The sequence below is a fragment of the Sciurus vulgaris genome, assembly GCF_902686455.1.
Source record: "Sciurus vulgaris genome assembly, chromosome: 9".
Taxonomy (NCBI): domain Eukaryota; kingdom Metazoa; phylum Chordata; class Mammalia; order Rodentia; family Sciuridae; genus Sciurus; species Sciurus vulgaris.
The window spans coordinates 80,065,094-80,088,932 of record NC_136469.1 but is presented as its reverse complement, the minus strand read 5'-3'; the positions used below and the strand labels follow the sequence as shown (position 1 = coordinate 80,088,932).

Here is a 23,839-nt window from a genome sequence, read left to right as displayed (position 1 = left end):
AGACAGGAAATCTTAAGCGGATACTTAATAATGGATATAAGGCCATATCTTAGCATCAGCTTGGCTTATGCAAAATCGACCTTATTGGTCAGTATCACTGCCTTTTCATTAAAATGACCAATGAATAATGTATCAACTTAGGTTAAAGCTTCAGATATGTTTTCAGACAGAAATATTCCAAGAATGCAAGTCAGGTATATTTCTCAGATAAATAAAAGTCGGGGCATTGCGTACAGGGAAATTCTCTGTTCTCAGGTTTCCTGGGGTTGAAATACAGCGCGCGCGTCATTAATCATTCATTGGGGTCGGTCCTTCAGTCAATGGCAGCTCTGAGTAAGCTGAAGCGAGCCTTTAGCTAATCCTTCCTGCCAAGGGGATCCTGGGGCGAGAGAGGACAACTGGGCAGTCAGTCACATGTATTGGTGCCCAGACCCAGTGCCTCTACCCTGGGTCCGAGTGCGCGCGCGAGCGCGTACCTGTGACAGCTCGGCTACCTACCAGAGTACAGAACCAGGAGGAAAAACAAATTTGGCATAATGTTCAGCGCGACGGAGAGTTTGCAACTGAAGAGCAGTTCAAGTCGTGGCTTAATGATTCAGGGTGGCTTTTTAAATGCTGTATAAACCCATTCCTTAGCTCTTCAATGAATCACTAACCGACTTTTTCTCCCAACCGCGCCACACCAAAGCCTTTCCAAGTTGTGCTGCGAATCCCCGTTGGATTCCCGCCTAAAGCACTCTAAGCGGTCCGAAGGGTTCCCCGGGGAGAGGTCATCTCATGGGATCTACTAGACAAAGGTGAGGAACCTGGAATTCGGATCATGGGTAGGCTTGAGTGCCTTACTGGGCACAAGTGCGCTGTAGAGATGGGAGAGGATGAAAACCATTTCCACGTTTCGACCCCGGCTTCCCGTCGGTGTCCCTGAAGGACTCAACTGCAGCCCGGGAGCTGAATCCTGCGCGGCGTTGGCCCCAGTTGGCGGGGGGGCGGTGAGGCGCGTGAGAACTGCTGGGGTGCTCTGCCCTGGTGTGGGCGCACCCAGCGTCCGGGGTGCAGCTTCTCTCCGCCCGGCTTCTCCTCCCACTCATTCTCTCCCATCTCCTCCCTCCTTCAACCCCCCGCCCCCGGGACGGCTGGGCTCCCTCCCCGCACCGGCCAGTGAGTACACAAAGCGGCGGGTGAGGGGAAGCTTCGCAGGCGTGCACAGAGCAGTGAGATCACTGGCGTTATAAATATCCCGGTGCCAGCGCCGAGATCCGCTCGGGTGGCCTCTCTCTCTCCCCCACTCCCTCTCTCTTCCCCGAGGCTATGTCCACCCAGTGCGGCGAGGGGGGCAGCGCCAGAGGCACGCAGCCGCGCGGGGGCTACAGAGCCCAGGAGCAGCCCCACAAGATGCACTTAGGACCCCCGCGGCTGGAAGAATGAGCTTGTCCTTCCTCTTCCTCCTCTTCCTCAGCCACCTGATCTTCAGCGCTTGGGCTCACGGGGAGAAGCATCTTGCCTCCAAAGGGCAATCCGGACCCGCTACCACAGATAGGAACCCGGGAGACTCCGGCAGCCGCCAGAGCAGTAGTGGCACGACGTCTTCCAGGTCTTTTTCTGTCTCCTCCTCCTCTTCCCCCGCGGCTTCTCTGGGCAACCAAGGAAGCGGCTTGGAGCAGAGCAGTTTCCAGTGGAGCCCCTCGGGGCGCCGGACTGGCAGCCTCTACTGCAGAGTGGGCATCGGTTTTCATCTGCAGATCTACCCGGATGGCAAAGTCAATGGTTCCCACGAAGCCAATATGTTAAGTAAGTTGCTCGATCGCCTACAAAACATGTCCTAGGCGGACCATGGTAGGTTCCAGAGGGAGAGTCGGTGTTCCTTGGGCCACAGGAGCTTCTTCTGGAGCCCCATCTCCTGGCATGCAGCTGGTCCTGGGAACAGCCGGGTGGGTTGAGTGTACGTGCATCTACGAGGCGCACTCATACGCACTCCTCTCCTGGGCTGGGCATGAGGAATGGCGATTCCTGAGGTGTAGGTTACCCAGAGACGGGAGCCAGACAGGCACCTTGTTTCCAGGATGCCGGGCCCCAAAGATGATCCTCCAGCCATACCTGCAGAAAATCCCCCCCCCCCCGCCAATTTTCTTAACTTTTGCTTGTTTAATTTCTCTTTACCTTGTACTTATGAACTATGTTGGCATTTTTTATTAGGCATCAAAGTACGTCCCCTTTTTCCTGTACATAGTTGAAGTTATTTTTTTTAGAGGAATCAAATCTCAAATACTTCCCTTCTCCAACCGTTACTATAAATCCTCAATTAATATAGTATATGTATATATTGCACATATGTATATACATATGCACATGTATACGTGTATAGAAGTATATACGGGAGGGGGAGAGAAAGAGAGCGCAGAGATTCTCCTTGGAAGAAGGCAGCTATCTGGAAAACTGGACACGTTTGGAGAGAGAGAGATGTGATGGACATTGCAAGTATTAACGCTAGTGACGTTTAACAGTTTAGTGTCTTCAGACCATGCAATACCTCTTTAGGAGTATGGACATCCTTGGACTCCAAGAAAAATTAGGGGAAAGTATTTTAAAAGAAACACAGAAAAGGTTTCATTTGTTATGGGTACAAATTGTGCAGGATTTTTTTTTTAAAACAAGTTCTAAATTTTCTTTATGAGTTTTTTCTTCATTAGCGTTCTCTCTTCCTTCTTTTCTATTCTTCCCTTCCGCTCCTGAGTTTCTAGACCATGGCAGGCGCTCCATGTATTCCCCTCCCCGCCTCTAGGCATCTAAGAGAAGTGATTTGAGGCTGTGCACAGGATTAGGGCAATCCTCTGGGAGGTTTTTCCGCGGTAGGTTCTGATCCCTTTTCCAGAGGGGGTTAGTTCAACAGATAAATCCACCTCTGAGTATCCAGGAAGAGCTGAAAAGTGACCAGGAGATAGTGCTGCGTAGTCACCTGGCCCTGGAGTCAGTCTGGTCGCCCTCCGGTGTATCTGACTTGTTCTGCCTCAGACCTAAAACCCCACGGGCCAGGAAACTCCTCCAGGCGCTGGAGGAGCTCATACTTCACTGCCGGGCTGACAATCTGGCAGGGGCCTGTGAAGCCGGATTGAAAGTGCAGATATCAGCGGGTGGCTGGTTGAAAAGCTTCCTCCAGTGGGCTTAAGAGGGCCCGGTGTGTAAAACCTGGTGGTTTGCTCCAGGACAGGCTCGATTCCACACCTGACCCCTGAGCCTCTTTAATCTTTTCGAGTGGACTCCAGCTGACTGTAGCGAATGTGGTGAGTTGTCTGATGCACCTAGTCAAAGAGGGTCCTACACACACACACCCCAGGGAGACCAGCGCCTCCTGCATGCTCTTCCAAGGAGCCTATGTTCGTATTTTAGGGATCATCAAGTAACGCCCACTTTTGGTGATCGAGGTCCGGTCTATTGGAGTGAAAGTAAATTTTCTGAAATTTCAGGGTCAGCCAGAGTTATACCTGTTTCAGTATTTCTATTTATGCTTCTCATGTGATCCCATTCAACTCTGCTTCTTCAGACATCAGAGCTTATTCTCCACTCCCAGCAATCTTCCCTTCTCTCTCTCTCTCTCTCTCTCTCTCTCTCTCTCTCTCTCTCTCTCTCTCTCTCTCTCTCAACAGGAATACTTCTTTCTATTCTGTTCTCTTGGTTTTTCTAGGAAATCAGCACCAACTGGATAATCTTTGTGTGCTCAAGGGAAGACCCAAAAAATAGTAGGCAGCAAGCAATAAGTTGGAGCCCAGGGAGCTAAAAAGTGTATCTAGGGTGGTTTTGGGTGTGCTTGAGATCTCTGAGAGCAATACTCATTCCCTTGATAATCACCCTGTTCTCCTCAGACAAGATAGGAGTCAAAGATTTTTGCAGTTTAGGCCCTGCTAGTGGAGGAAGTTGTAGGAAGGGAAAGGAGAACAGATCAACAAAGAATGCATTCAGCTGAAGAAATTGACCACTACCTGTTATTTCCAAGGTACAATTTATTTAAAAATCCATATCAAAAGATATCTACAAAAGAGCAGAGATATTTTCTAAACAGTGCCTAAATAACACAATGTAACAATTCCTAATTTATGCCAGTTTTAAACAGCCCTTCAGAGTTTTAGTCTCTGTGTCTTTCACTTAGTTTCATTCACTTATTCATTCATTTATGCACCCAATATGGTATGCTGAACTCACTAAGCAGGATATTTTGGTTACTTTTGTGCAGTTTCGTTGTTATTCTTTTGTTTTGCCTTCCATAGATTTTTCTCACAGATGAAAGCACAACTTAAACTTCATGTCATATTGATTGGATGCTTTGTCATGTTAATTCTACTTTGTAAAATTTGCTACCACTGTTCAATTAAGAATGTATATAGAATGTCCCATGTTTTGTAGGATGACATGTAATTTGGAAATTTAAAGCAGGTCTCTGCCGTTACATAGCTATGAAAGAGAAGCAGCAGTTTGCTAATTGCAGTTGATCATTTACTTCTTTGAAGGCAGCACTTGATGGTTCCTGATATTTATATAAACTAAGGTGTTGGTCCTGGACTGTTGTTTAGAACATTTGTCTAAGTCTCACAAGACAGACTGAGTTGCATCAAGGACATATAGGATACATCTCTTTTCTTTAATTCTATTGTCTGTGAGTTGGCAATGATAGAAAAACATTATTTTTACTATAAGTCAATTACTTCAAAAGAAAGCCAAAGTTTTGACATGAAACTTCATTTTAATGAGTTTTTTTAAATCCAGTAAGATTTGTTAGATAGAACATATATATATATTTCGAAATTTTCATTTGATAATAAATACTTTTGGAAATTGTGAATATTTCCTAGTTTAACTATCAGAAGCACACTGTGGCCATAGATTTTGAAACATAATTTCTTTAGGTGTATCAATTAATAGTCTTAGTTCCTCTTACATGATAGTAATTCCAAGTTTTGAAGACAGGTAATGGAATCAAGTTCACTATATAGAAACATTATTATAAGGAAATACTGGGGAAAGATGAAGAAAGATGGAAAAGAGAAGACAAATGATAAGAGACAAACAGTACATAGAAACATGGATCTGCTTTAATTTTTATGTTTGCAAATTTAGTTTTAAAACAATGCTTCTGTTGACTTATCTTGGGCCACCGAAGAATAAGAAATCAATTCAAGAAGGAAAAGTTTAAGGCTACACAAAACCAAAGCACTCACATAAAATATGAAAGTTCTAATCACATATTTTGACTAATTGAACCCTCAATTTAACTGATTATTTAAAATCTGAATTAACTATCAATTTTGGTGTCATGTAGTCATACATACTAGATGATCGATCAACTCTAGATAAACCAGAAACTGTATCTTCTGTGCAGAAAAATCAAGTGGAGATTTTGTTGCAAATTTAATCAACAAAGACTGCTAAATTGAATATTTCAAGATTCACACTAATTACTTTGCACAGCATATCTGTTGCCATACGGATACAAGTAGAGAAACTTCAGTTTTAAATATTTTTCCTTAGGAATTTTCTGATGGGTTGTTGAAAGCTTCTGAATACATGGGATATCTGTGTTTTTCTATATTTTATTCGCCAAATCTATAATACTTGTATTACCACCATCAATAGAGCACTATTTTATTTTAAAAAAATCTATAAAGAAATGAGTTAAAAAATCTAGATAGGTGTTTTCTCATTGAGATAGACTTCTTTAGTAATAACTATCCCAGTAGGTAAGTGGATCTGAGAGATACCAAGAAATTCTTGCTTCCTTCAACCTGGATGTCAACCATGAAATTCTACCAAGAAAGACTACTTCCTTCTTTTAAGCATTGCCCTCTTCTTTTAATCCCCTTAAATAGGAACACTGTAGTGGAAAGATAACCCACCATCCACTAGTACTTTAATGTGAGTTAATTTATGTTGAGCATCTCCCCACCCCACCCCTGTATTGCAGGAGAGGGCTGCAATACAGAAGAGTGAATACTAAAACCTGTGTCCCTCCATGAGCAGAAAGTCCTTTATCATGGGAAAAAAGAGGTAGCCAGTAGGTCAAAGAAGACAATTCAATGTGACAGACAATCATTGATTATGATCTGTGACACAAGTTTTGTTTCCCACAATTTTGTGTGAGGATACTGTTTTGGTATCCATAAGTTTACATAAAGTTTATGATCACAGACTCCTAATGACAAAGGTCTAGAAATCACTGAATTTTTTTTTTTAAAGTCAATGTTAGAGAAATGTTTCCTGGGATTTTATCTATATGTGATTTAATGCACATAGGTATAAAATATGTAGAATTCTTTACATAGTTACTAAGATTTGGCATAGTAAAATAGATAAAATAGGCCTGTGACCTCTTGGGGATGGGAAGCAGGACACTGAATTGTAAGCAATGCCTATAGAATTTGCTCCAGTGTTCTAGGAGATAAGGCATTGTAAAAATCACTGCTGACATTACTGTGGAAATTATAATCTTAACATGTCCCCAATGTTAGTCCTTAATTACATTCAGATTTAAAAGGTCAACCAAAGTTGCCTGTTTGAAAAATAATTATTCCACCTAATTTCATCTTTTCTCTTTCTTCTGTTCTTCATTATATTGAATAGAATGATATATGTGAAAGTGTATTTTTAAGCTTCCAGTTAAATTTTCTTAAAATGATAAAATCTTTCCATTCTCAGGCAACACCTCATTTTGTAAGAAAATAAACCATGGAGTAATAAAATAATAACTTTGACATGTATTATTTCATCTTCCCCATATTTAAAATTCATTGCAATGCAAATTGTGCATAGCATGCATGCAGAATGTATACTGTGTTGAGATAAAAATTAAATGAGTCAAAATGGGTCTTTCTTAAATAATAGAGTATACTAGCTGTCAGACAGCAATAGTTTACTTAAGCAAAGCAGTAGTATTTTTATTCAGTAATTATTTATAAAGTTCTTTTATCTCAACATCTTGAAAGTTAGGCTTCAAACACATATTGTTCTGATAATTTTATCTTTAATACTACCATATGTTTTTCATTAGTATACAATCAGTTTGCATTTATAAAACCAGGTAATGTCACAGAGAACGGAATCAAGAATTTCTGACTTTCCAAAACCTTGAATAAATTGGGGGAAACAAAACCAAGTCTCTCTAGCAACTCCAAATTGTCTCTTTTGTATTTATCACTCCAAATGTTTTATTTCTCATATTTTCCCTTTCTTGTTTTATTTGAACACAGTACTCACAAGCAGGCTTCTAACAATATCTAAATACATTAATGATGTTTTCAATATCATTCTGTAATTCTGCTAGAAAAAAAAAACTTTATAAAATATTCAGTTATATTTTAGTAAGAATATTATTAAAACATATTGCATCTCTGTGATTTAACTTTGTAAAGTTAAATACACTACTTTTACACTACCTGTATACTATAGCAGTATATTTATTTACGCACACTGCTCTCCATGTAGTGTATTTACCCTTACCAGGCATTTGTGTGCTTTGCTACTATTTGATAAAATGACAATGCTTGTAAATCTTTGCGTATGTATTTCTGTCAAAAACTTTTTATAGAAAAATCTATTGTAAATAGCAGAAAACATTTGGAAGGAAATGATGTATGGGTCACCAGTTTCTTTAACAGTTTCTTCCTGAAAGCAAAAGTACTTCCTTTTAAACAGTTTTCAGCTGATCTATTTGTATATATTAAAAGAAACATTAATAATTCAGTAGCTTCAGTTTTTCTGAGATGTGTTTTATTTCCTCTGGGCTAAAAATGTTTATAACAAAAAATAGTTTTTCAGGCATTCCCTTTTCCTGATGAGCTTTCTGATCAAGTATTTTAAAGAAACCAAGTTGAATAAGTAAGCAGCAGTATTTGTTACAATTAGAGGGGTTCAGCTTGCATTGTGCAATGTAAGTGCTCAATAAATTTATTCATATGAATGTGCTTATTCTCCTTTTTGTAGATTTAATAATTTTACATGTTCTTCAAATACTCCAGAGAAAGACTGCTATTGCAAGAAATCAGGTGAACTCTTTTACTTAGCAGAGTTTTTTGGATATCCTAAATTAGTATATATGCTTGGAACAATACAGACTGGCGAGTTAAGGTGTTGTCATTTCCTCTCTTCTTCCTTCCTTGCTTCCCTCTTTTTTTTTTTTCCTTTGTTCCTTTCTAGGACGGATCCTTTTCTAGCTCTGGTGGACTATATTATTTCAGTCTTCTTTGTTTCTATGCAATTTGATGTAGGTAATCAACAAAATCACTGTTTTTCTCATGTCTGTATGACATTATATGTAAGTTTATGATAAATGGGCAGCCTTTTCAATTAGATGCAGATTATAGGTTTCATCTTAAAATACTCTGTGAGCCGTGATGAGCAATTCCCTTGACTCAGTGGAATTGAAATTATTATAGGAGAGATAGCGACATTGACTTGATAATACTAGTTATGAAATATAAAATATAAATAATAATGTAATAAAATATCTCATTAGTTTTTTCCAGGAAATGATTCAAGTGCAAGATGTTTAAAAATGTAATCCATAAAGCACGTGTTGAGCCAATGTTATTTATAATGTTTTCAGGATCTTGTTATGTGTAGTCTTTGAATGAGCTACTTGCTAAATAATTGAGTATGTATATGTTTATTTATACTTGAATTGTGATGATTAGAGGGATTTACTTTTTATAAATATTATTTTCCAGGCTCCAATGGCTTACGCTAATTTTGAGATCATGTTATGCTTTAATATTTAAAAAAATAGCATATTATCTTTGATGGAAAAATAATGGATGGAAGTTATTTTTTTAAAAATTCACAGAAGGTGCCTTTCTGATTCTTTTAGAACTTGAAAAGATTATGTTGCCAAACATTGTATACTAAAAGCAGTTTGCATTTGCAAAAAAAAAAATAATAATAAGGATTACTGATGACACAGAATCAGATTTTTTGAATTGAATACTTGAATAATAATTGTTTTTTCCATATTTTCATTGGTGCATTATAATTATACACTAGCTAGTTTTTTAAACAAAGTGAGTGTCACAAGTAATAAGAATGTTAAATATTAAATTCTTTTTTCAACAGCAGTAATAAAGAATGGCAAGAATCTATTTAGAAATTTAATTCTTCGCAATGATATGTAGAAGAGTCTGTGTTTTATTTTGGGATTTCTGTCATCCTAGGTATTTTGGAAATATTTGCTGTGTCTCAGGGGATTGTAGGAATACGAGGAGTTTTCAGCAACAAATTTTTAGCGATGTCAAAAAAAGGAAAACTCCATGCAAGTGTAAGTAGAACCACTTTATACTTGTTAAAGGTGTTATGGAGATTTTATATTTGTAACACAGAATAAAATGATCTTCCGAGTTGGTAGAAAAGACAAATGACCTGCTTAGAAAATTTGTTTTGGGTAAAATTATAAGCACATAAATCCAAGAGATTTGTATGTGTGTCTCTAGTCATTTACTGTTTTATTGATTTAAAAAGATACTAGAGTCTATAAAAAGTTTTAAAGGTAAATGTATTTGGGAAAAACCTTTTCAAAGTGGTTGCCATTGTTTATTTCTTAAAAGGGCGCAAACGCAGAGTAGTCTGAAAACATTGCATAACATTTTAAATTTTAATGTTTGTGGTGATGATGTGTGTTCAGTAAATGAATTTCTTGTTTAATTTTACAAACTATTCACAATGTTAAAAACTGAGTCTAAGTAGTGTAACATATTTTCATATTAACAAGTAGGAAGGGAAGAAGCCAGTAATGAGAAGTCTTTAACCATCCATAGAAAAATTTTACTTGATGAATTTGAGATCTTTTTTGAATTTTTTTACATCAAATATAATTACTTCTTAATGCTATAAAGACTAATTTTGCACTTTAAAAATTTCTTCACACCACTTACACATTTTGTCATCAATTTATAAATTACTCCTTTTTTTGCTTTGTTATTACAATGCCCATCACGTGGTAAATATTAAAACTTTTAAAGGTAATAAAATATATATAGCTTAGCTTTTCCACTCGGATTCTGTTTATTTGTATTAGTGTGTATGCATGGTCCTTAAAAGTGATTTGTATTTTCTCTGTAGTATACTAACTTACCTCACATCAAATAATTAAAAAAAATATTTTTTGAAGTTAGTCCTTTAACCCTTAAATGAATTGCTGAAATATCACCTTTCCAATTTTCAAAGTGTATGGAACTTTTATTTGAATGCAGTTAATTGAAATTTACTATTTATTATTTTTATTTTATCTAGACCTTTGAGAATTGTACTTGGTTAAATGTGTAAGACCTTTATAATTTTTCTTTCCTTTAGATAAAGATGATTTGTTAATAATGTTGAAGGATGCGGTAGAGTTGGAGCAATTTCTATAGTTACTTCAGGATTAAATGAAATAATACATATAAAGTACTTAGAACAGTATTCATATGTTGGTATTATTGTAATGAATAAATATTGCCTATTAGTATATGTAGTAAACTAAATGTAGTATAACCATAATAAACTACTAAAATCTCAGTTTATTAAGATATGTGGAAAACTCCTTTGTTTTAAACTTTTTAATCATTCAGTGCAAAAATTATAAAATGATTCACCTATTTCATATTTTAGACTCATTATTATACTCTAGAGCAAGCTACAATATAGTATTTATAAAATAATTGATCTGATTGAGCAATTAAAAATCTTTGATTTTTTTCACTTATGTATTTTAAGGGACAAAATTCTGCATAACTGTGGAAAAAAGTCAAACATTTCATTTTATTAAAAAATAACATGACTTTTTAAAACTCCACATACAGATTAGAAAATACTGATTAAACATATCAGAACAGAGTAACTTTTCCCCAGTCTACTTTAAGGTTTGTAATAGATTGAAACACCTTCAAAATCTAAGCATCATAATAATATATGATGTATATAAAGAAAATTTCTCTCATTGGTTTGTTTGTTGTGCATGAAAATTTTCCCTTTGAAAACATTCTGATTTATACACTGGTACATGCAAAAAATAGATTCAACTTGGACCAGCTTAAGGATAATTGCCATAGAAAGCAAAGTATTATAAATGGATGCCAATTAGAAAGGTCAAACTGAGAGGTTAGGATACATGATTCCTCTGTCAAATGCAAGTAACAAATTTCTAGAAATTTGACCCAAATGTCTAAGGATGACTGGTGGAAATAATGCAGATAATGCAAAAACAGCATCTGTTATTCTTTTTCATCTTGGCAGGCTAAAGTTATTTCATGGAATAATGACTTTTAAACAGTACAAAGCAAGTCTTGCTCTTGTCACTCACTGAAGCTCTTTGATATAAAAGTCATTCTGATGACTTTGAGCTGAATTGTAGATAAAAAAAAATTAAGCCCTATGATTATGTGGATTCTTTTTAAACCAATTGTTCAATCCCACTTTGTCTTATTTGAGCTTTTATTAGTATACTTTCTCTCTATATGGAAACCTAATTAAATTATAAAGTGATTTGTTTTTAAAGAAGTTGAATTTAGAAATAGTATTAATCCTAGCAATTATCACTTTTATGCCCAGCTGATTTCTTTCCTGTTTTCTGTTTCTAGGTAAACATGTTAAAAAATTGTTTTCATAACTTAAATATGATCATTTGATTTAGTTTTGATTTTTATAAAATTACATCATCACCCAAAAGGCCAAAAGCTCATACTTTAAGGATTAGAAGTGTAATTTGTGAGTTACTTTAAATTAATAATTGTGCAGAAGCATTTAAATTTATCTAAAGGGTAAATGTAGAGAGTAAGTGTAGAAATGTAAAGTATTCCTATCATCCTGGGGAAAGTAGTCTCCCACTTCTTTGAGAAATATTCATGGGTAGTTGTAGATTTCAAGTTGGTTTTCATAGTAACAATCAGAGTATTAAAAATTAATTACCAATCCAGCGCCTCAGGAGGCTAAGGCAGGAGGATCATGAGTTCAAAGTCAGCCTTAGCAACTTATAAAGGCCCTGAGCAACTCAGCCAGACCCTGTTTTTAAATAAAAAAATATAAAAAAGGGCTGGGGATGTTGCTCAGTGGTTAAGCACCCCTGGGTTCAATTCCTGGTACAAAAAAAAAAAAAATTAGTTACCAGGCAGGGATAATGGACTTTCAGAGTCCTGTAAAAGCTCTTTCACTCACATTATCTCATTAGATAATGAGGTGAGGAAAGAACCTGAGATGTTAAATTATTTTCCTAAGGTGAAACAGTTAACAAGTTATTGAGCCAGAACTGTATCCTCTTACAATTTTCTGTCTCTCTTTAAACACTATAGTACTTGGCACATAAAAGTTAGCTTGAAGCAAGATTTTATATTTTGGAAACAATTGTGTTGTTTTCATGTATTTATAGGAATTAGTAAGTCCATGATTTAATAATATTTTCACATAATATGAAAAAATGAATACTATGGCACATCCTTGGAATATTTATAGCACTTCAATACCTAAATGAGTGAACAATTTTAAATATGTAAAGTTACAAATTTCCTCCTAGCTTTCTCTTTCTGATTCAGAATGCTTTTATTTTACTGACTCCCCTCCATTCCTGTCCCCTTTACTTCTGTCTTCTCTACTTGATTTTAGAGTCCAGAGAGGAAGGGATGTGTCTGCCACAGAATGAATCAAAGGCTTTTACAAATGTTGGTTATCCAATGTGATGATGTGTTGCTTAGGGAAATCTCAGGATGAAATCTGAAAACAGAAAAGATTGGTTTTGTCCACAGAAATCTTTTAGTAAATGCTTCATCCATCATCAGTGGACCCAGAGATGTCAAACTGAAACAGTCCAGAGTCAGTAGATTAAGGTGACATTGATTTCATTTTTGCACTGAGTTTTTTAATTCTTTGAGAGTAGTTTCATTTGAACTTCTGTTGAATAAATGAGCTGGCTTCACTGCTCATTCAAGCCTCTCATTCACATGTAACTTTCCTTGAAACTTTTGATTTACTCTAAATATACAACACAGTCAAATTTCTACCATGCAGGTTTTTTCAACATTCTTTACAGGAGGAAGGTGTATGGTCTTCTCCTTGTCAAAATGTGTCAGAAATCAGAGAGTAGGAGGAGGTATTTACTTCCCAGAGAGCCATGAGGGTTAGTCAGAGCCATTGCTGTGGCCTCTGCGCCTTCTCTCAACACATGTCCATGCTGAGGTACTTCCTGAGTCTGAGTGCCATTCCCTGTCTGTTTCTGCTCTCTCTCAGGATTGGGATACTTACTGAAAGATCCTCAGAGAGTCTTTCTGGATTCTTTTGAGGGCGGGTCCAGATGAAAGCTCTTGAATGTGTGGTTAGATCACCCAAGGCCGAATCCCACTCCACCACTTTACTGTGTCCTTGTATTTACTCTTTCTATTTTTTGACTTTATCAACCAATAAATGTAGAAAAATTATAATAGCAATCTATGGAATGGTTAAGTGTTGTAAATGAAATAATATGTATAGAACACTTAAGGGTAGTGCCACTCAAGTGTTCAGTGCTTTAAAGTTAAAACAGATCTTCCTGAATTTGAAGCTGGTGGATGATCGTCCATCTCTTTTTTTCTGATTTTGAGGTCAATTATTTAGAAAAGACCCAAATTCTATTTATCATGGAAGATATTCCCATTGGATCTAGACTTTGTGTGCATACAGTAACCCCTTAGCTATCTACTAAGTTTTCTTTTTTCCAAGGAACTTAATTTGAAAGCCAAATTCTCATCTTTTTGCTCTTAAAAAGCAAGGATTTCCTAAGGGTCATAATCTTGTAATTCTTTTAGAGCCTAGAATCCATCTTCTCTTTTCCCCCCTAAAAAATATGAAATACTGTGAAAGGTGGTTATTGTGTATTCTTCAACATTTTCATAAATTATGTGTGCTAGTTCATTTTCTATTGGGGGAAAACATGTCAGCTTGTTTTAAAGATACAGAGAGAAGCAAGCATGCATTGGAATTATTTTTGTTTCGCAGGGTTTTAGGGGATCATGTTTGGAAGGAAAGCTAATTGCAGAGTTTACGAAACAGGCATGGAATGTGTGCTTGATCAGCCCTGAGCAAGGACTAGAACATCCTCCTTTCCTGATTTCGGAGGGTGCCAGCTGGCTTGTCAGGAGGAGAATCTGGGCTGGACTTCCTGCGCTGGGGGCAGAGTGAGGAGGAGTTAGTAGCCCCTAAAGTTGGGTATGTTCGCTGAAAGGGGAAATGGAGGGTTGAGCAATACTTATCATCATCATTAAAAAATAACCTCATAAGTTTCTCTCTTCCAGTCAAGACCATGAGCTATATCAAGACATTTGCCTAGAGATTTCCTTTGCCCTATAAGACTTTCACTTCACATAGTAAAATCAAATGCCTAGTAATTCAGGCCTTTAATGAGTATGAGGCTCTGCCTTTGCCATTTAATGTTCTTCCCTTTCTTTAAATTTGCACTGTGAAGTCTGAAGAAAGGGCCTACCTTACTGAGGAAGTTTGCCTATAGCAAGGGATGGTGTTACATTTCTCTGATGATTTGGGGAGTGGCACTTTTTATTTATAAGTGTTTTAACATGAAACAACTTCAGAGCCAATAAAACCGAATAAAAGGGAGACAGCCTTGGTTTGTAGAGTGTTATAGAAAGAAGTTTAGTACAGGAATTAGAAGATGAAATTTAATTCATAGGTCCAATCTGGCACTGGATAAATGTGGGCTTTAAGTGGACCATTTTCTTTACTTCTCTGATTGACAATCGGATAATAGAATTTTAATAGTCATGAATTATTGGAAGAGTTAAGTAATATAGGTAAGCCGTTTGACACATAGTAACCTTCAATAGCCCAGATTTATAGAGCTATTAAAGACATCAGAAAGAAAAGTCCCATCTTCTACCATGTGTCTCCTGGTATGGTTCTTACCTCACCTGCATCAAAATCAGTAGGGATGCTGTTTGACCATAAGAGTCCAGGCTCTCACAGTTACTGAAACATAATTTTTGGAGTTAGATCTCAGAGAATCTACATTTTGAACTGTATTCTTGAATAATTTTAGGGTACTTTATGAAGTTTGGAAGAAAGATCCTGTGGTTGGTATTCCTCACTATATTACCATGTTGGTTGTTATTTATACCAGGTTTTATATTTGTTTGGTCGTCAAGTAGGAAAAACTGAGAGGTACTATGGGCAGATGTCTAATGTCAAGCAGGAATGATGGCCATGCTCTGGAGATATCATGGTAGGATAGGGCTACAACTGAACCATGTGGAGCTTAGGTGTTAAAGAGTAAAAGGCAGCCCCGAGAGTACATAACGCTCAGGGCAAAACCATACAAAATGGAGTAGACTTTGGGCACCTGTTCAGGACAGCCTCATTAGTGGGGTTAGGGGTGGAAGCCAAGGAGCAGTGATGCAGATGTAAGAACCAGAACTAGGAATGCATGCTGCAAGGAAAGTTCACTTAGAGTACAATGGTTGCTTTTATTGCATTGTATAATAATATTTGAATTAGCGAATAATGTTAGTCCATAACATTTTAATTGTTTAGATTTAGCTGATTATTTTTTAACTTTATAAGGTTTTTCAGGAGAAAGAGGCAAATCAAAGAAAAAATGGTGAAATAGAAAACCTCACACTCTTCATGGTTTATACTGGCATCAAAAGAAATTCACTCCTATCTCTCTTCCACTTTCATATACTGCCTGTTTATTTCTGTAGTTGTACATAATAAGAATTGGTATTTGCATAGACTCCATTCATTCTTCGTAAGATTCTCAATCATCACAGAATATGGTATTTCTAAGGAACAAAACTATGTTAAGGTTTAGGGGAGTTTTTTTTAAAAACAATGTTGTTTTAGAGAGATTTCCTACTTGGTTTAATTGACCCTCTGTTTAATTCCAATTTGGTAGAACTAGTCTTTTCTGGAATATTCCAGGTAATCTAAGTTTTGCTTTCTTCGAACTGAATTTGGACTTTCTAAAAACATTCATTGTTTCAAATGTATTCTTCACTGTGAAGAGATATTTAGAGTCAAGAAAGTGCCTCTTGGCTTGGGCACGATGGGCCATGGCTGTAATCTCAGTGACTCAGGAGACTGAGGAAGGAGGATCACAAATTTGAGGCCAGCTTTAGCAACAGTGTAACCCTGTCTCAAAGTATAAATAAGAAGGGGCTGGAGATGTAGGTAGAAATAATTCTACCTACAAAATTAAAATTAATTCCTTGAAATAATTTGGATATTCAAGCAAACATAGTTTAATGTGTCTAAGTTTTATTTGTTTTGATAATTAGGAGTATAGTAAACTACATAAACTTTGTTGATTTTTGACATTTTATTTTAATTTTACAAGCATGGCTTATTGAAGGTAATTTGTGAGATGAAGGAAAAATTAAAGAGAAAACACAGATAATTTAAGTCATCAAAGAACCTGAGAAGGACCGTGCCTCTGTAAGGGTAGCAATCACCACAGTGCTTACATGATGTTACACAGTCAATAAATATCTATTGAGTTCATTACTTAAATTTATTCAAAATATATTTGACACAAAGATAGGGTTTTTTTAACAAACATTCTAATGATTGTATTGTTATAGTGGCTGATGGTGGTAGGGCAGTGAAATGATGGGAGTTCTGATTTCAGTAGCTTATTTGAAATTTAATTCATCTCCTTACTTCACACCTCAATTATAGAAAAAGTTTGTATGGCATCTTTATTTTACTATGGAAATAATGCAGTTCTATTATTTAAAAGCATATGGTTTATTAAATAACTTTTTATGAAAGTCAAAGGAGAATTTAAGCATGAGAATTAGCCTGGAAAATTTTTGTCCAAAATTGTATAATGGTAAATGTATATATTTTAATACTTCCACCTAAGACCTATGCTCCTTGGTGACTCTGCAATAAAGATGCTCCAGGCATGACATTACATACAGAGATGTACTGCTGAAGGTCACCGTCTTACTACAGCAAGGCTGGGAATGCTCGCAAGAGCAGTCAATCCTTCAAGAAGAAACTAGATCTCCTGGTGCAAAAAAATTTGCTGAAGTGGTTGCGTCAAATGGTTCTGTTCCATCAGAGCTAGAAGACTTTTTCAGACAAAACATTAAATTAGAAGTCAATTAAGAAAGCCAAAACAGTCTGACTGCTTTACTCCTGTTTTCACTTAGATTTTTGAGTGGCTGAGGGGCTGTGTGGTGTGTGGGTCCTTAGAGTTCCAAACATCTCTACTCCGTGGGACAATTAGATGACCCTTGAAAAATTGACAACCTGAAAAATCACCCCCTGAAAAGTCTCCTTTTTACAAAAGAACTTAAGAATAAGAATCTTGCGGAGAAAAGGAGAACATTTTTAGATAGAGTAATTTTAGTGGGTGAAGTGGTAGATTTTCGCTGTTATGAGACACTTTAAGATGGAATTGAGATTTTGAAAAATATATATTTTAGTTGTAGATGGACACAATAACTTTATTTTATTTATTTAGTTTTTAAGGTGGTGCTGAGGAGCAAACCCAGTGCCTCACACATGCTGGGCAAGCACTCAGCACTGAGCCACAACCCCAGCCTGGAATTGAGATTTTTTGAAAATATGTGATGGTGTGTGTGTATGTGTGTGTGTGTGTTTGTGTGCATGCATGCCCATCATCCACATTAACTGAAAAATTACATGTTCTTTAAGGATAAACAAGGTTAAATAATACCTTTAAATACCTTTTAAAATCTGTCAGAATTGGATAAAGCAATTACTGTTATTTTTATGAAATAGAGGTAAAAATCAGGTCAAGTTATAATGTTGTCTATATATGTAGAACATAATATAATGTATTATCTATACATATAGAGAAAAGTTATCCAAATATCTTTTAAGAAAAACTTCACCCCCACACATCCCTTTAAACCTCTAAGCGACAGTCCCAGGCCCTTTTACTCTTTTGAATGAAATGCTCCCTGCCTTTCTAAAATGCTTGTTCTCTTGGGGAGCCAGAAATTTTTCAGATAGCTCCAATTTTTCAGATAGCTTTTTGGTATTATTTTAAAATAAAACTTTAGGATTATCTAATTAAATGGAAGAGTTGTTTGAAGAGCTAAACAGCTATAGACAGATATATATTTAACTTGTAAGAAGATCTTTTAAATAAAAAATAGGAACAATAACTGTTATTTCTAAAGTGATATCATCACTGTACTCTTGGCCTAGGCCTAGGCTAGCACATTGTGAGGCAGGAAGAGAGAAATGCCACACATTGAGGTGGTTCTTTAACACACCTGCTTCTAACCTGCTAGAGATCAAATCCAGAGATTCACCAGAAGACTTGGGGGAGATCTGGGTATATATATAGCTTCATAGCCCCCAAATAAGGAGCTTGATTGCACTTAAATGTAAATAATTAAATGTGCTATTGTAAATGCTCTGATCCAGGTTGTCTTCTGTTATTGTCAGTACTTGGCACAAGTCAAAAATTCCATATGCATCTCAACAGTATGTCTAGTAAATTGCTTTGCATTATCCGAACTTTCAGGTTACGGTGTTGTGATCTATATTGCAGATAAAAATTTGACATTACTAGAAAAAACAAGAGCCAAGGGCCATTTTATTCCTGTATATAACATCTTGTCTGAATAGAAATACATAGTTGTTAGTGGTTTTTTTTTTATATGGGGAACAAAATATTTGGTATTTCTAACTCCAGGTATTCTATGCCATGGAGCTCCCTGAATTGTAAAATGTGGGAATCTGGACTGGTAGAGACACTCTTAATTCCTTGAAGGTATGGACTTTTGAGTTTGATGAAAGCTAAAGATCCCTTTCCTACAAAAATGTTTTGATTCTCATAGTAGCCCTGTGGGTTAAGGCTTGTGGATAAGGGGCTTAAGGCTAAGAGCTCCAGTGGCAGAATTGATGTCCAGTAGCTCGTCTGGCCCCACACTCACACTCTTCCCCTTATCATGTTCTTTCAAACCCTAATACAGCAAACCAAGCCCTTTCTGGTCTGGTATTGCTCTATTTTGTCAGCCTTGTCTCTTGTTCTTTCCCTCATACCCCCCACATGGAAGTCACACCAAAGGACTTGTAGGTACTCAAAGTGTGACCCTGACCCTTGAACATACCGTCCCTGCTCCCGGAAAATTCTTTCTCATTTCACCTGCTTGCGTGATGTCAGCTTTTCAGGAAGACTTTCTGCCCTCCTCTCTTCCACCTCTACCCTTTCCTCTAAGTTGTCATTGTAACCTCTGAAGACTCCTATTCATATTTTCACTTATTAAGCTGCACCATGATGATGTCTGCTTGTCTGCTTTTCCACTATTGTGTGAACATTTCAAGGGCAGATTTGTGTGTGTGTGTGTGTGTGTGTGTGTGTGTGTGTGTGCATGTATGAGAGAGAGAGGGGTGGGGGGGGGCTAGGGTGTTAATGACTCCAGTATGTTTTTTTTCCTACACTCTAGTGTATCACATTGTAAAGATATATTTTTCCTAAAGATCTCTTAACACAAGCAATATTAATAGGCCCACATGCTTCTCCTCTCTCAGCAGCATGAATTACACTGATAACAATGAAAATGTATGCTTATTTCAAAGGAATATTTTGACCCCATTTCTTCAAACATAAATTCATGTTTTACTAGGCAATTGTTTCTTAGTAATATAGTTCTATTTATTTTCTTGGTGACCTAGAAAGGGAAAATCTTATCTATAGATTTTATCTTTATGATTTTTAAAAAATTCAACTATAAATGTCAAAGTACTGTTAATATAGTAACAGCATTTAAATGTATTAGGAGTCCTTAGTGTTTAAATGAAGAGTTCCAATTATCATTGGTATATATACCAATGATAATATGTATGTATATATATATATATATATATATATATATATAAATGAACACTGTCACTAAGTACATGGTGAACCGAAATCATAGTTGCAAAGATGAATAAAGTAGGAATATAGAAATAAAAACAGAATTTTAAAGCAACTATAAAAGAAGCAGATGTTTTTGTAAGGGAATAAAGTAGGAGAGCCAGGGATCAATAGAATTCTTGGTTTTTCCTTTTTGGTATGAGACATCATATTTTATTACATGCTGAAAATATTCCAAGTTAAATTTTCTCTTTTCCCCCCATTTAGGCCAAATTTACAGATGACTGCAAGTTCAGGGAGCGATTTCAAGAAAACAGCTATAACACCTATGCTTCAGCGACCCACAGAACTGAAAGGACAGGCAGGGAGTGGTACGTGGCCCTGAATAAACGAGGGAAAGCTAAACGTGGCTGCAGCCCTCGGGTCAAACCTCAGCACGTCTCCACCCACTTTCTACCAAGATTCAAGCAGTCTGAGCAGCCGGAACTTTCTTTCACCGTTACTGTTCCTGAAAAGAAAAAGCCACCTACTCATGTCAAGCCAAAGGTTCCCCTATCTACACCTCGCAAAAGTCCCAATACAGTGAAATACAGACTCAAGTTTCGCTTCGGATAACTCTGATCTGGGCCTCTTAAGAGAGTGTTCTTTTCCCTCAGGAGTTTCTACAGGTGTCTTCAGAGCTCTGGAGCAAAATCTTCGGACACAGCTTTGGCTGTACTCACACTGTATGAAAAGTCAGGTCATTTGTTTCAGTTTGACTGAAGCAAAAAAGTTTTTTGATAGGAATGGAACTGGAATTCTTTGTACTGGTACAAGGAGCGCAGTGCTTCAGTTCAGAAAGACTTTTGCTTTATGCCTAGGGGATATTTAGAATTCCACATTTTCAGAAAGTCAAATAGCCTGGACTATGTATTTTTCTGATTTTTACAGGTCAGCCTGAAAGAACATACATGGTACACTTTTATTTTGGGTTTCCAAAGAATATTTTGATGCAGATAAAATATTTTATTAACTTTTGTTTTTTTAATTACCTCTGCATTGAGCATATTTTCTTACTTTTATTATTTTAATTAATATGACATAAGCAATCATTTTAATGCTGTTTATGAATTATAAATGTGTTTATAGCTAATTTGTAATGTGGATTTCTTTTGCAATTTTCTATTCACTGCACTATTTTTATTTTTTAGCCATACCTCAGTTAATGTAAAATTAGTTTGACACTTTAAAATGTTTAAATTTTCTTCCACAGCATCAAAGGCTCAGCTTGGATTTGTGTGTATGCGTGTGTAAATTCATGACATTATGTGAAAACCTATCCCTTTAATGGCTGGGCTATTCTGGTTAGAAGTAAGGAGAAAATAAATATAAGGGCATTTTAATGGAATTAAAAGTTGGAGGTAAGGAAAAGAATTAGAGGTAAAAGTACTCTAAGTTTGCAACATTTATTGAGATCTAATTCTGTCTTGCCTTTGCTTCTCCTTTTATCTACCCCTGCCCTCATTCTGGAACAGCTGAAGGAATACATTTTATTCTGTCCATCAAGCATACACTATGAAATTGGAGTGCTTAAAAATACTTCTGTGACCCTCTGTAATCCTTGTTGTATAGATCCACAGGGAGTAAGCACTTAGAGGGAAACGATGGAGAACGGAAGGAGATGAATCGCTGAACAGTTTTCTATGTCAAGTCCGGTTGTCAAAAATTTCTTATTATTCAAACGCTCTTTGAGCTTCCTATCCTAACAGTAACCATTCCAGAGAATAGATCTGCCCGTTTATAAGGAAACTTTCTGATATATATATAGATATATTTACATTATCTATCTATATATATCTGATATATATTTAAAATATATATATATATTTTAAAACTGGTGATATGGGAAAGCTGGGAACTTGATGAGTTGAAAATGGCACTTCATTCCCAACCCAAATACTGAATGCTGAACATAAATCACAGAAAATATAACTTATGACAATTTACCAAATTTATTTTCTTGGATAATCATTTTTATCAAGTTCTATGAAATACAAATGTTCATCTTACATTTGGAAATGTTGCAATAAAGAAGGTATAGTTAATGGTTAGAAGTATGTCTTTCATAATAAGAGCCAGAGAGTTCATAGGAAGTTTGTGGTGTGCACTGAAGTGTGTTTACAGAATATGGATAAGGCTGGGAGTATAGTTCAGTTGTAGAGTGCTCACCTAGCATTATCAAGGCCTTGGGTTTGTTCCCCAGCATACAAACACTAATAATAATGTTAAATGTATTTTCCAAAACAAATTTCAGTTTATTTTGGTGCATAAATAGCATGTAATTACCAAAATTGAACTTCATACCACACACACAGATCCCCTTATTTATATATATATTATATGTAGCATATAAAAATCAACTCATGAGCCAAAACATCATGCATGTACTTATACATGTACTTTTAATCACTTATTATAAAGCCATCAATCTGTTTAAATGTTCCTTGTATTTAATGTATTTTTTAAAAAAATAGAAAATGAAATGCTACAAATGTTTTAATTAGTTTATACTTTAGAATATCCCTAAGTTAAACAAAACAGTGAAGTTTTGCAAACAAAGATATGTTTACCTCCTTTTCAACTGGCATCTCGTCTTAGGTACACAGTATAAAGCTACAAATACTATCTATGATTAAATATTGTACACTGCATATCAAGTTCTTAGGATACATGGAGAATTTAGGTTGTAAAACAGGAGACTTATGAACATGTTTGTAGATGAGCAAGGAAAAGATGATGATAATAATGATTAACAGCAAACTAAATTAAATTAATGCATGCATAAGGCTAAATGCTACTCACCGTTTATGCCAAGTTAAAGATGAGTAGATTATCTGGTCCTCCTTGTTTGATTTGATTAACATGTGAAGGTTAAAATAGGATAGCTACCAAATATGTATTATGCAAGTGAGGACTCATTAATTTCAAAATTGAAAGTCAAACTAAGGTTTAAGAAAATTAAATTACTCTTAAGTTTACTGGTCATATACAATTATATTTAATTAATGCTCACTGAAGCATAAAGTCACCTAAATTAATTAATTAAATGAACTCATGCACAGGTAGCATGTGCAAATATAACTCCTTACACAACTTTCTAAGAGTTCATGGTTATGTAGTTTTTGATGTTTTTTAAGTAACTAGACCTAACCATCATCAAATAAAGTTATTAGTCATTATTTTAATATAAAAATAATGAATTTTACACAAAATATTTAAGAACCTAATTTACTTCAAAGACAGATGACAAACATCTTCAGACTGACATTTCAATTTTATTAATTGTATTATATATAATTTTTAATTTAAGATATTCTTTATTTGGAACATCTATAGAGATAAACAGAGCTTTCCAATAAGATGTAACAACACTGTGGATTTCACTTCATAAAATCCACCTTTACTTTCTTCTAAAGAAACTAATTTGTGTGTATGGTGTATACAAAATTATCTAAGTTCTTTTAGCTTAGTTATAGTAATATAGCAGTTTGATCTAATAAGGAATACAGGCAAAGTTATTTCCACATGATATATGTGTATATAAAAGTATATTAAATAAATATATAAATATATAAATGTACATATTATGTTAAATAAACACATACAATGTTATGTATATTTATATATGTATATGTATATTTATAAAACACCTTAAATCACAAATTATTTCCACATAATATATGTACATAAAGATACATACACATATATGTAATAAATATATTTATAAAACACCATAAATCACATAGGTAAATTTACTATAAAATTGAGTTTGAAAGAGAAAACAATGATTTTCTTACCATTAATATTTCTTACCTTTCAAAAGGAGGGAATAACAAAGACAAGACTTCTCATATTTTTAATAACAAAATGAAAGTATGGCACTGCCTAAAAACTCAAATTCTTGCACCATTTTTATAGTTGCAGCAAATTGTCTATAGGGAAATTTTAATAATGAAAAGAATACTGTAGACA

The 23,839-nt window shown here is 35.7% G+C and overlaps 1 protein-coding gene across 1 annotated transcript; it reads left to right on the top strand.

Annotated features, from left to right (window-relative positions):
* The first annotated feature begins 1,186 nt into the window (after nt 1-1,186).
* FGF5 (fibroblast growth factor 5) lies at nt 1,187-20,819 on the top strand. Its single transcript, XM_079153522.1, has 3 exons — nt 1,187-1,788; nt 9,189-9,292; nt 20,096-20,819. The coding sequence occupies exons 1-3, from the start codon at nt 1,422-1,424 to the stop codon at nt 20,441-20,443; spliced, it is 819 nt and encodes a 272-aa protein (XP_079009648.1). The 5' UTR covers nt 1,187-1,421; the 3' UTR covers nt 20,444-20,819.
* The last annotated feature ends 3,020 nt before the right edge of the window (nt 20,820-23,839 follow it).